Source organism: Ptiloglossa arizonensis, chromosome 6, assembly GCF_051014685.1.
Source record: "Ptiloglossa arizonensis isolate GNS036 chromosome 6, iyPtiAriz1_principal, whole genome shotgun sequence".
NCBI lineage: Eukaryota > Metazoa > Arthropoda > Insecta > Hymenoptera > Colletidae > Ptiloglossa > Ptiloglossa arizonensis.
In genome coordinates this window covers 1,793,572-1,810,395 of record NC_135053.1, presented here as the reverse complement: position 1 = coordinate 1,810,395, position 16,824 = coordinate 1,793,572, and the positions used below count along the sequence as shown (strand labels likewise).

Genomic DNA, 16,824 nt, shown 5'->3' with positions numbered 1-16,824 from the left:
ATTATACGATCGAACGGTTTCTGTAAACATCTAATTGGTCGAGACAGAAATGGATCAACAACAGTAATGATATATACAAAAACCAATCTAATGACTTTCGTACGGAATATTGAAGTGTTACAAACGTTTCACCGATCTTCGTTTAAATTCCATTTTGTGAAACAATCGCGACACATTCTAATAGGCCTTGTACACGTGCGATTGGTCGAGACAGAAACTCCTCGTGAGGAGTTGAGTTTGGGTACACCTATCTACGTTTTTATTAATATAGAGGATCGTTAAATCACTTTTTAATTTTACTTATAACTGTATAAAAAGAACGAGGGAAGAGTTCTGTAAGAGTACGAGTCCCATCGGGCTACCAACCATTTGTCGAACGTCGGACAGAGATGGGCAAAATTTCATTCGAATAAGATCAATGTGTAATGATTTATTCACGGTGCCTGTTCGATCAGACGGCTAAAATTTCATTCGTTCGTAATGAAATACTCGATTCTATAATTTAAATTCTAATTTATACTCAACGAGTAACGGATAAAAAGTTGTTTATCTTTTATTCGTTACTCGAAGCTTTTATCTGGATAAAAATTTCGCTCATCTTTGATGTTGGAATTATATTTTTGAGATTTGTAGCACAGATGGAGTATTAAGAGGAATAATATCGATAATCCTGTTGCTATGAAAAATGGTACAGAAGAACTTCGATAAATGCAACCTCGATGCATGCGAATCTTGTTCGCTGCGTTGTATCGACAAATGGAAGGTCACTTACAATTAGTGTACAGGAATTAGCTCCGATCGAGACGAAAGCAAATTATTGCTGAAAGATTTGGTGATTTGAGAGCATGGGTTATGAGTAGTGACTTACTTCACAATTATCTCGATACACAATAACGCGAAACCCGATATTTGCAGAAATTTTCAGCCCCGTTTTCTCACAATTATCGAGGTTTCGATGTAACATTATAGTAACGGTAATTAGAAATTAGACTTTCCAGTAAGTTTCGCGCCACCGTTGCGTTAATTTTACACAACAATTGCGAAACTTATGAAATTCTATTCAGGAATAGACACGTGTACCCAAACATTCGAGAGACAGTGTATAGAGACAGAATTGGAATTTTGCGACCAGCGTCACGAGTGTACTGTGAACGATCAAAAGAACGTCGATAAACGACCGATTATTTACAAGAGGTGCGTGTAGAAATAAACAAGTTGACGCGTAGAATACGAAGACGGTTCAGACTCTACTTTCTGTTTTTTTCTTTTTTTCTTTAAATAATTTCGTAACAACGACCGTATATATGAGAAATCATGGCCTTGCGAAATAATCGATATAACGGTGAATATTTTCATTCGAGGCCCTTGCGTGCTCGAAGTATGTGTGTCACCTCGATTCTCGAGAGCGTATCCTTTTGATCTGTCGCCAATAAATTTTCTATCAAAGTTCCTTCGCCCTGAATGTCGAAATTATTCCACGTTCGTAAAGTAGAAAAACGAATTACAGGCTATCGAGAAAGTGGTGAATAGAGATTCTCTTTCGTAGACAGGTTTCGAATTTCGGTTCCTCGATCGTTCTTCTTACCGGTTTCGCGTTACGTCGGGCAAATTTATCGCATCACGTGATAAAAACTATTATTCATACACGTGGTTAGATTTACCAACAAAAATCTTGTTCTTTGGTGGGAATATCACAGGATCTAAAGTAACGAACGAATCATAATTTGACGAGAAGTTTTGCAACATCGTTGACTTCTGGAATTTGAAAACTGTCCACGAAACTTGATCGTAAAACCATCGACGCTAGGCCAAATTTTGTTAAACTTCTAACACCTTAACATCGCATACTATCCTATGTTTGTTTCGCGTGTATAATCAGCAGGTATCCAAGCTATAGAATAAGGTAGCATTAAGAAAGGAGGATGTTCGAGAGATTACAATTATAATTATCTCCACGCTATCGTAAAATGCAACTGAATCGTGTAGAAGTTATTTTCGGATTGACACGCGAAATCATACTTAACATCCTTATCTAGTTTCGTTAACGAATTCGACAGCACCGTTCTCAGCGATCTTAATTCTTTTCCGTATTTTTATTCCGTAAATCCTCGTCCCTTGTTGTTCTCGCGTTCTCGACGCAGCTGCCTTCCTTTCGGTTTTTTAACGAAAACTTGTACCTGCTCTCCCTTCTTTGCTTCGCGTAGTCGCACGAGAAATAGTAGAGTAGATATAACGTACCTATTCTATGTATATAACACGTTTTTGTACAGAGCTTTCTTTAGTTTTCGAAAAGAAATAGGTTTTTTAGTCTCTCGTAATAATAACGAACCGTTCTTTTGATTGCGTGCAAGGTGTTCGGCGTGTTCCTTGCCGTGTATCACTTGTTTCGTATCTCGGTTCGATCTCGTCATCGTGGAAGAAACTCCGGTGATCGTCGATTTCCTTCTACGAAACCGTGCGAACATTTGTCAACGAAAATCGTCGACTCTTCGGTCCCACGAACGGTGTGCAAAAATTTCGTCAACGAGTTTCCCGCGCGGACGATCACGTCGGTATAAAAATTTGTTACCGAGCATCGGTAAAAGGTTCAAGCGAAACTGCCCAGATTTTGGGACGTTCACGTAGCGACGAACACGTTCAGCGAGGTGTCACCCGACGAACCTGTTCAACGAGGTATCACGCGACCTCGATCGGCTGATACCACCAGCAACGCGGAAATTGCGACGAAAGGACCACCGAAGAACGATTTTACCCGTAGAAAGGATTCCATCGTATATTTCTTCCCTCCCGATTTCATCGCGTTTGGCAATTTGCATTCGGGCGTAACCGTCGCGTAGCGTCCGAGATGCCATGCGTTTCGTGCTCCACGGGGAAATCAGTGGCCCGGTGAACTAGTATCGAGGTCAGATAGAGCTTGAACACCTTGCAGACAAGACAGAAAAGTGCACTTTCTTCAGCGACGTTCCATGCTGAGTACACCTTACGCATACACGTTGACAGTATATGTGTAGTATACACACATATATATATATATATATATATATATATATATATACACATATATATAGTATATAGAATATATATAGTATATATAAATGTATACTATATATATAGTATATAGTATATAGTATATATATGTATACTATATATATATTTAGTATGTATTGTATATGTATGTATGTATGTATGTATGTATGTGTGTGCGTGCGTGCGTGTACAGACACGCACGCACACGCACACGTACCCACACGCACACACACACACACACATATATATATATATATATATAGAAAGTTACAAAAGATAAAAGAATCGAGTATAATGTACACGTTCAGACCGTCCCAGGAGACGATCGTCTCCCAACGAATTACCTCGTTTTTACTTTCCAAAAACTTTGTCTAATTCGCGATCTCTCTAATTTGGTCTGCAGCGCCGAGGAGGTACCACCTTCCAGCGGATGTACTTTCATCGCTGACTGACTGGGCTCAGTTAACTGACGTCGATTATTAGGCTTCGTCGGAGTGGGAGCATTGGGAGCTGCGTTTCTTCTTGTGGTTGTCGTGGTAATGACGGTGATGATGATGGGGGTGCTGATGGTGATGCTCGGTGTGCATAAGAGCGTCGGTTTCTGGTTGATTCTGATGACCCACTAACAAGTCCAAGGTGCCTCTCGGAAGTCCAGGTTGATCGGTGGCCGGTGGCGGAAACGGCGTCGCTACAGGTGACTCGCTTGGTAGCGGCACACAGTGTAGAACGTAACATCTTACACCTGCTAGAATTATACCTGAAAATCACGGTGTCTTCGTTAGATTCTTGCGATGGCCAATCAACGTTTAAGGGATCTGTGTCTAATTTGGAGGTCTGTAATATTCTGTTTTGTTGAAAACTATGGGATACTTCAATTTCAAACTTTGCGTATGTATTTGTGTATGTTCTGTTAACTTATGAGAATTTTTTCAGGTACAAACAATCAGTTTTGTCGACGTGATACACGGTTCGATATACAATAGTTTGACATGGGAACTTTTGTTTTGAGACAGAAATAAGAAAACTTGAAAATTAAGAAAATTATAGTTTGTTAAAGAAAATATTCGGTTTCTTCAATTTCATATATGAAGTTTATACAATAAATTCTTCGTATACGAAGACTATATAATACTTTTATCGTATCGTTTCTGGTCGATAAAAAGTGCAAGGGATTAACGACAAAATACCATTGATTTAAAAGTGTTAAACTTACCGTCACGTTTATGAAAAATTTTCTATCAAAACTGAATACAAAAATCAATGTTTCATTTGCTGAAATACGTATTAAAATATTCTTGCCTTACACATACTCGTTTAATAATATTCCTTATCCTTGATAACCTTTACGTACTGAAAACACTAAAGAAATTTAAAATGAAAAATTTTTAACGAAAAGAGGGATGATCCAGCTAGAGAAAATTATGAGAAAAATACCGGAAAACCGATAAAATTCACATGACAAAAAAATTAACTAAATTTTATAAAATTAAAAATAAATTAATATTAAAATTTTCTTTGGAAGTGCAGCAAACGAGTAGGACTCTTTTTTATTCTTTAAACATTCTTAATATAGTATAATTTTTTCAATAGAGAGTAAAAATACGATTAAAAATAAAATTGATTTAAATGACGCATGCGCAGCATGCTTTTCCTGACGCCATATTGGCTTTACTTGGATTATACTCTCTCTTATGAATTCGGTCAGGCATGTCCACGCGGCTCGTTTTCCTTCTACGCATTGCCGTCGAGAAACTAAGATATCGACAAAATCTTGTGTTTTTGCTTCTACTGGGCACTTCGTTCATAGGAACGAAAGGCGATACACTGACTCTCACGAAGGATGTTTGCATTGGTTTGCGCGACATTAATCGGCATTCTATGTTCAAACTAAGCTCTATCGCTCACCAGCTTAGTTTGGACACGTCTGCATTCGCTACAAGAATGTCTACACCTACGTATCTATAAGACGGTAGGAGAAGGAGTCTTAAGGTATATACGCGATGCGCGAGGAGAGTGCGCATAGTATTTGTCTGTAGTAGTGCGGTCAGAATCTTTTTTCGCCAAGTGTACATTGGTCAACGTTAAACTTGTCCCAACTAAACAGTGTGACACAAAGATGCCAAAACTTTCGATTGGTACAGTGACATTGGTGATACACATTTTACCAATTGGAAGCCACATGTCTAGTTCTGACAAGTTTTATACTGTCCAGTATACATGTATGTTACGTGTGGATATTTTTGTTGGTCCATACTGTCCATTGTACTACATTGCATGTTCTTCAATCATAAAATAACTCGATCACTCCAAATATCCACTGTCATGTAAATCTCTTCCTTGTGCAAATCTCTGTATGTTTGACACTTTACTTGGAAAAACTGTATCAATTTAGAAGAAATATTTAATTTTACTTCTATACGGCCGTTATCTTAATTGCCCTTTTTATAAATTTAAACAGTTTTTAGTAATCGAATAAATATTTTAAGAATCGATGATCGAGAATGTTGACAGCTAGAGATCCAGATTCGAATAAGTTAATTACAAGGAAGAGAAATTAATTTTTTAAAACAATTCATATTCAATTTTTGTCTGTGCATTTTTATATTTTTGTTTAATTCTTTACATATTCGTAAAATGTTTATTACAATTAACGTTATTTTTCTAATTAAGATACTACATAACAAAGAAGGAAAATAACAGTTCAAATTTTATCTACAAGGCGTTAGAGTGACTAAAGCTGGCCCTGATTATAACGCAACATGTTTTCTAATTTGTTGAAGAGGTTCCAAAGGATGGTGACGAAACGTTAAACGGTGAATGAATTGCTCGAAATAGTGTAATAAAAATTGTGTTCTTTCTTTGTGAATCTTTTCGCGATACTTGTTCGCATCGATTAAATTGAGACGTTCTGTGCAGCTGACTGGCATCTTCCGATAAACGTTCTTGTTGCGAATATTTCTTTCTGTTAAGGAAAAGATTCAATGTATCGTCGAAACGATCTCGCACTTGAAATGACAAGTGTTTCGACAAAAGCGATATTTCAAACACCGGTAGTCTACCTAGATCGGATAAAATATACTAAACTTTTAAAATATACATATTTTTTCTGTTAACTTTGCAAATGCAATTTCGACAAAGATTTGTTAACGATACAACTGCAGATAATGGTATAAAATTGTACGAAGAAAAGCTAATAAAACTCTATGTATTACGAAAAAAATTTCTCTCGAGATTTCTCTCAGTGGGTAAATCAAAGAACAGCCACCGCTTTCATTTTTACGAGAGCAGAATCTGACGGTAACTCAATTACTTCGAGTGAATAGCTCGAAACAATACGATTAGGCCATAAAGCGTCCGAAGGCGACAAATGTCTTTTCAAGCTGTTCCTTGTTTCCTCGACATTGTCTTAGTTTCCATTATTCGAAGTCGAGTAAATTAGAATTAACTCGTACATTAAACGTATGAAAACAACGATACAACAACAGATGACTGATTAAAATTGAATGAAAAAAAAAGATAACAAGATTCTCTGTGTACTAAAAAAGAATTTCTCCCGAGAAACAATCATTTGGAAATTTTCCTGTACATCTGTTCGAAGAAGAAAGCATAAAAATAACCAAACGTTTTCTTCGAGTAATCGTCAAACATTCGTCAAGTTAGCGTCAGGCACAGAATATTTTGGCAAACGATCAGAATATCTTTCCTGTAGTTTCATGCGCTGAGAAAAACATGCTCACCGAGGAGGAGCAGAATAGTACCCGCTACGAGCAGAGCGAGTCTATGGTCGGTGGTCGTTGCACCCGGGGCGAGTTGGACTAGACCAACAACTAGCACCACTGCACCCAACAATAGACACACCACCACCGCGTGAAGCCCCGATATCTGTGAACGATAATGCTTTTGTTAAATAATTTTTCATCGCTGACGGGCGCGAGAACCCATTCCGCGAGCTATTTGGTATCGAACCAACATAACAATTTATTCTCTTTGCTCAAACATTTGTTAGAAAGCTGGACGATTCCTCACTTTTTCTCTGTGCTTAAATCCCTTGCGATAGTATCGCACTCAGTTTTTAGCGACACTTGGTTAGGTTCTAATAACAGAATTTGTATTTTGTAATGTGATCTTAGTTACGCGATATTGTTCACAGGAAAGAGAAATTGCAGCGAGTATTGCAGGGAGATCGAAAGGTCAGTTCCGTATCAAAGAAAATATGATACAAACATTAAGTGGAACGTGACCAATGACGAATAATGTTTGCTCAGAAATGTTTTGAGTCGATAAATAATGTGCTTAAATTACTTTAATAACCATTAATACTTATATTTGGTAACAGCAATTGAGGTTAGGTTTGAAAGCAGTCATTGGATGTTCCTCATCTTCAAGCAATACGGTTCTATTCAATGTATAACGAGTGTACTCTTTTTAAAAACATTATAATAATAGTAATAACAATTTTAACCGTACCCCCGAGTGTTACATGCTTATGTAAGTTTTGTTTTACTCTTTTGTTTTGTTTGACTACATATCACAATTGGAAAGGATCAAGTGCTTAAATATATGCCGAACATTGTCTAAATATTTTTTCTGGAGATTGGTCGAATGAATTTATTGACTTCAGATTTTGATAGTGGATTTTCAGGTACACTTTTCGACCTGACACGACACTTTGGTTACCCCGCTTAAATGTCTCGCGATGCGTTGAGTATATTTACTTAAAATCAATAAGTAGTCATGTTAGCGCACCGATGTTCGTTATTGTGGCGCGAACATAACGAAAGAATTACCTTGCCACAGAGATACAACTCGGGTAAAGGCTCCAGGTGGTTGTTGTGGCCATGAGGACTAGGGGTGGGCGGTGAGCCTTGAGGTGGTGGCATCCATTGGCCCCCTAGGTAAAGCTGACTCGGGCGTTTTAACCTTTTTTCTTGTCGTTTGCGTTCGTGGCGTACTGCCACCGCTGGCATGGCACCGATCATCCTGCAAAATAATCGCAATGTTACCATGTGATGCTCGAAGATTTTTCATTTCGAGCACGGAGCTTGAAAAACAACACTGTAACTTTAGTAACTAGTTTTAGTAACTTTGTATCAGATCTGAACGGATATCGTTTAAAATACGAAATGTAAACTTATATTTCAAATAACAACGAATTGTTCGTATTGCTTCGTGTTTTTACTGTAAAAGTAACTTAGGAATAAACAATTCGATTTCATATAAAAATCTAATAAATCTAATTATTATAAAATAATGTTTCGTTTTTAATTGTGGTTATAAGTATGATCATTTATTAAAAATTTCATATAAAATAAATCTGTACGAACTGCTTTGGATGTTTAGCAGATATTAGCTTCAAGAAGTAACAGGTGTTTGGCACTTGTTATCTTGGTTTTTTATTGTATTATAAATTTAAGAAATTTAGGAATGCATTGTTCAATATAATTGGACGATTAGATATTCAAATGAGATAACTTATATTTTTAAACCTACTCGTACTGTGCAAAAGAAATATTTGATAGAATCACTGCAGCATTGGTGTGGGTATATATAATATATAATGTGAAAAAAATTGAGAGAACAGTTGGAACATATTTCATGAATAAAAGCTAACCTCGTTGGGTACTACAATCTTGTAAAAAACACCTTTTATGTCAATGGAACAGTTAATTATCGTGTATGCGTTAATCAAGACTTCTTTGTTCCGTTTTATGAGTCTATTAGCCAGTTCAATTTGTACTAAAACATTCTGCACACAGTCTTTCTTTCACTTTTTATATCTGGTTAATTTCTCAATATTTAATATTTAATTCGTTTTTCGGATATGAGACTTTTCAATTATTTTGGTATTTTAATTTTGCACTTGCAATATTTTTGTATTCTTTCCTTCTAAAGAATTGCTATTCCGTAGTAGTAAAGTGTACATTGTTTCGCGTTTTCGCTAGAATATAATATTAGCAAAGTTTGAATATTCAATATGGAATATATCGATTATGTTGAACGTTGCATAGCATCTAATCTCTTTTATTCAAGCGTGAAAGTATCAGGTGCGTATTAGTTAATCAGTTCGTCCTAATTTCCAATGTTTACAAAAGATTTGAACGTTTATCTTTCATATACGTTACCTAAAAATGACATATCGTATATCGAGGAAATAGACGATGATAACAGGAGAGATCAGTGTGCATTTACTTTCGGTATACCTGATAGTCTAATGGCTCCATATTTTAGAACACTCGGTATCAACGACGAATCACCCTTTCTTTCGTAATTTTAATACACGATGCTTCAATTAACAACAGAACGCCCTCATTACGCGTTATAAACGAGATGGATTCTAATTACACATAATTTATACTTTATGTTGCGCCACGTTCCGTTAAATTTTAATTGAAGATATTCCATTAATTAATGTGTCAAAATGAGGTACCTATATGTTTGTTTAATATCATTAAACGTTATCAGAAGTTACGTTCTTATATTCATTTAATGTTTTACGAATTAAAAACGCTTATACATTTAAATATACAATGCTTTCTACTACCCAATCGTTAACTTATAAATGTTCTACGAAATTCGTTAATTAAATATCTAAAAGAGCAATCCCAATATCCGATAATATACTTTGTTATAAATTCTACGAGAGTCTCGATCGTTTCAGTTTTATCAACCGCGTCAGCTATTTTTCATTCGTTTCGAAACGACGAAATTGACAGTAGAGTATCTCGTCAATGTTTAGCTATCCTTCAACGCGATAGATTAATGTCAAAATTCGGTTCATGGTACAGAATTCCTATTCCATCGAGGTACGAATCCGTATATCGCGTTAGATATTAGCAAAATACAAGGTTCCTACTAAGTTGTTCGATAAGTTTTGCCGTTTTTTCCATTGTAAAATAATACTGTGACACATCAACGTTTGAACAACTGTAAACATACGAACGAGTCGACAGATCTGTACGAAACTACACACGTGTTCATCGAAACGGTAGTACTATCTTTCGAAAAATAAAACGACGAACCAAATAGCTCCATTTCTTATCGAACGACAAAATTGATCGAGCAACCTATTATAAACTCCGTGCACGAAGTTTTCACACTACAAGGTATCGCAATTTTATACGTTCCATGGAATTCTTACTTCGAGAAGCTGTTTCGAGTGCAACGTTCCTCAGACTCGTTTCGCGAACACAAGGGGCGAAAGGTCACGCGTAACGATGGATTAATTGTCACGGTAAGGATTGGAAAGAGGATTCGCGGGGAACGAGCGGATTTTTACAAAATGGTCGTTTAACAATACGAAATGGCGGCTGCACTTTCGGCGAGTTCGTGAACCAGGAGACGCTATGAACTTTGGTGACCCCGGGTGACCCCAGGCGACCCCGTCGGTCGATACGTCACTACATCCACCCCTTCACCCGCTGGGCTCGCCAGGTCGCTCGAATCTACCCGTGTTCTATGGGGGTTGCGCGAAACGACGGTAAAAGCGAGCGTGCGATTTGCACGCCGGAAAGAGGCACTCGTTTCTTCCCGTTACACGGCAACTTAATATCATGCGACCTGCCCTGATCTAGCCGCCATAGATCTGGAGGGTGCGCGCGCGCCAGTGCCACCACGATGGATTGTTTCTGTTCCACGAAAATTCGATCGATGTCTAGAGTGTAAATAACTTCGACAATCCTCTTCGATTCAACGTATACTATCCGTTGTGCATCCAAAACATTGCGAAAATTTTTCGTCGTACGATCGATCTTCGATTCAGTTTCGATCGATTCGCATAATTTTCTACACTCGCGATGACGTTCACGGTAAACTTTGACCATATACGACGAATTATTTTGTAAGAATTTGACTATAGCTCTTATAAATAATTAAACACGCGGTATTCGTTTCTCATTAAATTCAGATTTTCGTTGAACGTTCGTAACAATGTAATTAATTATGTAATTTCATTACCAGTGTGAAACATTCGGGCTAAATTTACGAAGCTGAAAGCAGAATGTATTATTTGTTCTCGGTAAGATCGTGTTTGTTATTTTGGAAATTCAATTTTTCATCGATTTTTAAGTCGAAGTTCGCATTTGTTTCGCAAACAGCCCTGCAGCTTTCGCAAACAGAGCTCAAAATGGCTCGAGGCTAGGAGGGATAAAGCGCAACTAGTTGTACGGTTTAAGAGTAAAAGCAACTATAGCGGAGTCAACGAAAAGATCGATTTGAAATACCTTTCACCAGTTGCTTTGTTAAAGGGAACACTGTCCTCTCCTTACTGCCTTGGTCGATGACTCACGAATACTCAGTTTTACAGGATCCGATGAAAGTAGTCATGGAACCAAGTATAATAGGTTGCTCGATAAGTTTCGTCGTTCGATAAGAAATTGAGCCATTAAGTTCATCGTTTTATTTTTCTAAAGATGGTACTACTGTTTGATGAACATGTGCGAAATTTCATGTAGATCTGTCGACTTGTTCGTATATTTACAGTTGTTCAAAGTTGAAGGGTCATAGTATTTTTTTTTACAATGGAGAAAACGACAAAACTTATCGAACAACCTAGTATCTCATGAATCTGTTTTCACAACAATAGTACCGTTTATGACTGGTTTTCTATGGAAGCAGTGCATTGGGACACCTCGACAAGAAGGAACAACGAAAGAACAATTATTTCACCTTTCCATGAATTAATTAATACTCAAATTGAATAATAAGTGGCTGAAGTTATATAAAAAATCGTCAAGCAGAAATCTCATGAAACTTCCTCGGCAAACATGGTATGGATTGTTTTTACTAAGTTCTCAGTCTGGCAGATTATACAGTAGAAGATTAATAAAAAAAAAAATAGGATTATTATAATAATATGTGAGTGTAACTTTTCGTAGAAATCGATGGAACGAAGGATTGATAAAATTGTTGCCGAATTTTCGAATTTAAACGTAAGATACATTTTTTTTAAATTTTACTTAGCACAACAATCTGTGCAATAATATTGTTTCCTGAGAAACTTTTATTATGTCTTCTTTAATATATATTTCTTTAAACTTAAAATCTTTGGTATCATTTATTTTTAATTCACATCATTTGAGTTACAAGGAACTGTCTAACTTGAAAGTTACTGTGGGATATTGGTAACCTTGGCACTGATATTGGTCTTGTCCTGCAAGTTGTTACATTTTCCCTACCCTTTTCTGAAACTGGTCGCACATACTCTGACTTTCAATTACTTTAACTGTTTTTCGACTTTTGTTTCCGATGAACTTAAAAGTTTTATTCTTGGAAAACTTATTTGTCCTTCGTGTTGTTCCATCGAATCAATGCAAATCAATTTTAGTGGTTTGCTTTTTATCAGATGTTTCCTTATTATTTTTGTTCTCATCAGATGGTATTAATAAATGTTTTTTTCTTTGTGTACACTTCTACGAGGAAACGAGTTACATCGATATTTTACAAGAATTAGACACAAAATTAAAGTCGTATAAATTGCACCTAAAACTATACTTAAAAATTAGAAATATTTCGGTAAATGCGATTGACTTTTAATGCTAAATTATGAATTAGATGTAATACAGAAATCTTTAATAAAATGAGGAAAAATCAAACATTTTTGTCTACATTGTTAAAACTTATCGCATATGAAATTGAATAAAAAAAGGAAAGAAAATTCTTTTGGTAAAAATTAATAAGTTACGATTGTTCGTATCTGCGAATAGCTTGAACAAAACATGGTTATTTAAAGTTCATTAATGTTTTTAAATCCGTACCTTTGATTTGGCTATAGTACAAAATTGTAATGAAACAAAAATAAAACTAGAAATTAAAAGAAACAATTTTGTTGTAACGACTGTATCTGTAATTTTTTATAAAAGATTCTTGTATCTCATTTCTCCCTAGAATGCACACAAAGAGAAAATATTTATTACTATCATCTGTCGAGGATCTGTAATAGTTCGAAACGTAATGTTTCAACTATCTAGCAATAATAAAAAAACTCGCTGATAAAAATACGCCAGTAAATTCGATTTACATTGGTTATTTACATTTCTACGGAAAAGTTATCTACATATGAATACATTCGATGGTCGCAGATAAATTACTAAACTTTCTTTTTATTCGATATTATCATTGTTAGTGCTACGACGAACATTCTATGAATGTATTTATTCGAATAAATTAAAATTAATATTTAAAATTAATATTCTCTTCTTCCTTTTCGTTTCATTGAATGAGAAAATGTTAATTTCCTTTGTTGGTACTGGAAGAAAATTTATTCTCTAACAATATCATTGGTTCTTTCATAATGAACTCTTTTATTATTTCAACAATTCGACCACTCGGTGCACGCCCTCTTTGGGAAACGTACGAAGAACGAAGACTAAAAGTTACGTATGTACGATAACTACAAAAATTACAAAGGGAAAAGGCCAGTATTCAGGGAAAAAAATATTTTTTGCGGTAAAATAAATTAGCGCGATTATCACGAGTTTAGAGGAAATAATTTTATTTTGGGACGCATGAAAATTTTATGGCATTTTTTTTTACCCTTTTATACGTTCGTTTCAATTGTACAGAGTACCGAAATAAATTCAGATAAACTGGTGAAAATCATGGAGATGGAAAGCAGTCCAGTATTAAACAAGTAAATTTGTTCGTGGCTGAATCTCAGCGTCGTATTTCAGGAAGGCCTTTAAATCAGATCCGCGTGAACCATAACCAACGTGTATCCGGCTTCAGAGTCTTATACTCCTTTTTTTTCCTTTTTCCATTACGGAATGTAGTGCTTGCATCTAGCTATAAAGCAAATTAATATGATAAAGATTGTCACGACTGAAATGAAAGTTTTATAGTTTCGAGTTTCCAATAAATTTCATACGGGCTCCATTGTTACAATTTTTCCACGGAGCGCAACTTCGTTTACCGCATTGAAAATGTATTGCAACGGCGCATATTTCCGCTTTGAAAATTCTCTCTCTTTCCGAATCGTTGAGAATTTTTTGCGTTAAAGCGAAAACCTAGAAATCCTTTTCTTTGAGGTGTGTCGTAACAATGAAAATGTTCTGTGCGTTCGAAAGATCTCCAGCCAAGAAGAATTTTTACAAGTGAAAAGAAACGAAACATTATACAATCGTGTGTACGAGAACGTTTAGTTACAGAGTTATTTTAAATGTATGGAACGTGGTAGGAAGCAAAATATCGTTTATGTTTCAATCTTTTCATTTCGAAATGTCATTCGATCGTCCCACACAATTTTCACTCTGTAGTTCTTCAATTTTCAATTGCTATTATGTAAAGACTAATTAAATAGTAACTAATACCGTCAATTGAATATTAATATTTTTTGAACTAATTACTTTGTATATATATATATATATTTTTTTACACAAATTAGTCGATTCGTTTTCCGTTACTCGTTCATTGTCAATTTCAATACTTTCAAATTCCCGAAGCTTTTATTTCTCAACAGTGGGTAGCGTAGTTCTTTATTAAATTCGAAAAATATACAGTGCCTTATGTGCATTTCCTTTACGTTTACTTTCGACTGTAAAAATATCGTCTGTCTTGCTCAAACTCGCTTCAAAGCCTGATGGAAAACTGAATACGTATAAAGTATCGATGGACATCTTACGGTTTGAACGACTAGGACTATGTTTACGTATGTTTACATTCGTAATGGATAGGTACCCAGCAAATGTTGACACACTATGAACAGTTTTAAAGAAGATGGATTTTCATGACAGACGATAATAGAGTGTTCCGGTGAAATGTACAGACAACGATTTAGTGACCTATAATGTTGATGTTGGAACAAACCAAGAACGATTCAGTGATTTAACGTCGATACAGAGATAGACTGTAAATGTACAGAGATAGAATGATATCGATCCGACAACAACTCGGAGTTCGAATATACATTCTGTAGAACTTGTTTGGCTTTTTAAGGATTTTCAAGTAGAAACGAGGGTAATAGGGCAACACGAGTTTTAGGACAGAGAGATTCGGAGCATCAGTCAAGGTTCAGTGACACAGGGGCTGGGTTGACGCAGGGTTTAGATGACGTAGGATTCGGATGACGCAGAGATTGGTTTCCTTAGAATGCAAAAATTTCGTCAGAAGGGTGCGTACGTTTCTCGTTGCATCAAAAATTCGCATATCGAAATCGGTAATGATTTATGAGACGATCTGATATTTGTGCTAGGTTGTTTCGTCGTTTTTCCCATTGTAAAAAAATACTATGACATTTCAACTTTGAACAACTGCTAATATACGAATAAGTCGACAAATCTACACGAAACTTTACACATGTTCGTTAAACGTGTTCATAATAGCTCCATTTCTTTTCGAACGACGAAACTTATCAAGCAAACCTATTTATTTCGAATAGAGAACGTTTTGGTGAATTGAATTTTCCATATTGGATAGATGTTGGGTCGTATGGACGATATTTAACGTATAAACATTTCGCACCACTTTTTACAAGAAATACACAAGAAGATCGAAAACATATTAAAACTCAATGATTTTCGTTACTAATTTAAATGTTGAAATAAAAAATGTTCCCTAAAAACGTTATTAAAAATATAACGTCTTTAACAGGTGGATGTACACGTTCACTCGGATTGAAGGAGCAGTAAAGCACGAGCCAGGCGAACGAAGCAACTTTTTTATCCAGGTCGTTGAATTTGTCTCATTGCGCAGTACTCAACCAGCGAAAAATCTATATCGCGTAAACGTCCCGTAAAAAAGTCAGAATATACAGGGTATTCCGCAACGAGTGGCACGATCGAGACAGAAAGAAAGAGAGAGTGAGAGTGAGTGAGTGAGTGAGTGAGTGAGAGAGAGGAGGGGGGAGGGAGGATTCTTACGAACAAAAACATACGATAAATTTGGAGATAATGCTGAATAAAGTTTATTAGCTTGGGTTTAACAAGATTCGGTTTCGTATCCACATAGAGTGGTAGAAAAGAAAGGTCGACAAAGTTTAGAGGCATATAACAATATTACAAAAATAGAGAAAAATATTCAGCGAATAGATGTCTCCAAATCTACTCTGACGGAGATAGTAGCAATTTATTTCATTTCAAAACCAATTGTGCAGAGACTACAATACGCCATGAAGTACAGACTGATCTGCAATATTTATTCATTTTATGGAAACCGAAGATAGTCAAATATCTTTTGTACGATTCGAAATCGGAACAAAAGTTTTGCTCGAAGTAATTATTTATCTTTATCTCGCTTTGTCCGCATTAAAGTTGATTTACAGACCTACGTTGACTCATCATTTTGCGTCTATTTCTGTGACTACTGTATGCCTTAAAATGTCGACCATTTCGTTCTTAGATCATATCGTATTATGCTTCTAATAGGTTGTTCGATAAGTTTTATCGAATGACAAAACTTTCGAACAACCTAGTATATAATGTATGAAATTATTTGTAACCAGAGAAGGAAACCCGCAGAACAAATTCTATTTAACATTTTTGGTGCATTTTTCACATAGAGACAATTCCAATTCAGTTGTACCACTCATTCTGTAATACCCTGTATTTCATAAAAGTATCTTCTTTACAAGCTGCGTTACCTCAGGCTATCGTGTATATGTAAAATTAAACTAAAATACTATTTCGCTACGGAAAATCTGATTTCACTTTTGTAATGAATAATTACCACGTGTAGCATAACGTGCACATATACATACATATGTACACGTATACGTGAATAGAATTCACTGCTGCAACAATTGTGAAAAGTTCGTCTGAATCGTGATCGTCGAAAGTTAATTTTCGTCCGAACCGGCAAGAAGATAAA

At 35.8% G+C, this 16,824-nt stretch overlaps 1 protein-coding gene across 2 annotated transcripts in view; it reads right to left on the bottom strand.

The window, feature by feature from the left end:
* Positions 1-3,257: 3,257 nt before the first annotated feature.
* LOC143148638 (uncharacterized) overlaps positions 3,258-16,824 on the bottom strand; it is an 87,815-nt gene continuing 74,248 nt past the window's right edge. For both annotated transcript variants that reach the window (XM_076315168.1, XM_076315169.1), the window contains exons 2-4: positions 7,815-8,007; positions 6,765-6,909; positions 3,258-3,784 (exon numbers count right to left, since the gene is read on the bottom strand). In XM_076315168.1, the coding sequence (XP_076171283.1) occupies positions 3,507-3,784; positions 6,765-6,909; positions 7,815-8,006 (615 nt within the window). In that variant the 5' untranslated portion in view covers position 8,007 and the 3' untranslated portion in view covers positions 3,258-3,506. The remainder of the gene's footprint in view (positions 3,785-6,764; positions 6,910-7,814; positions 8,008-16,824) is intronic.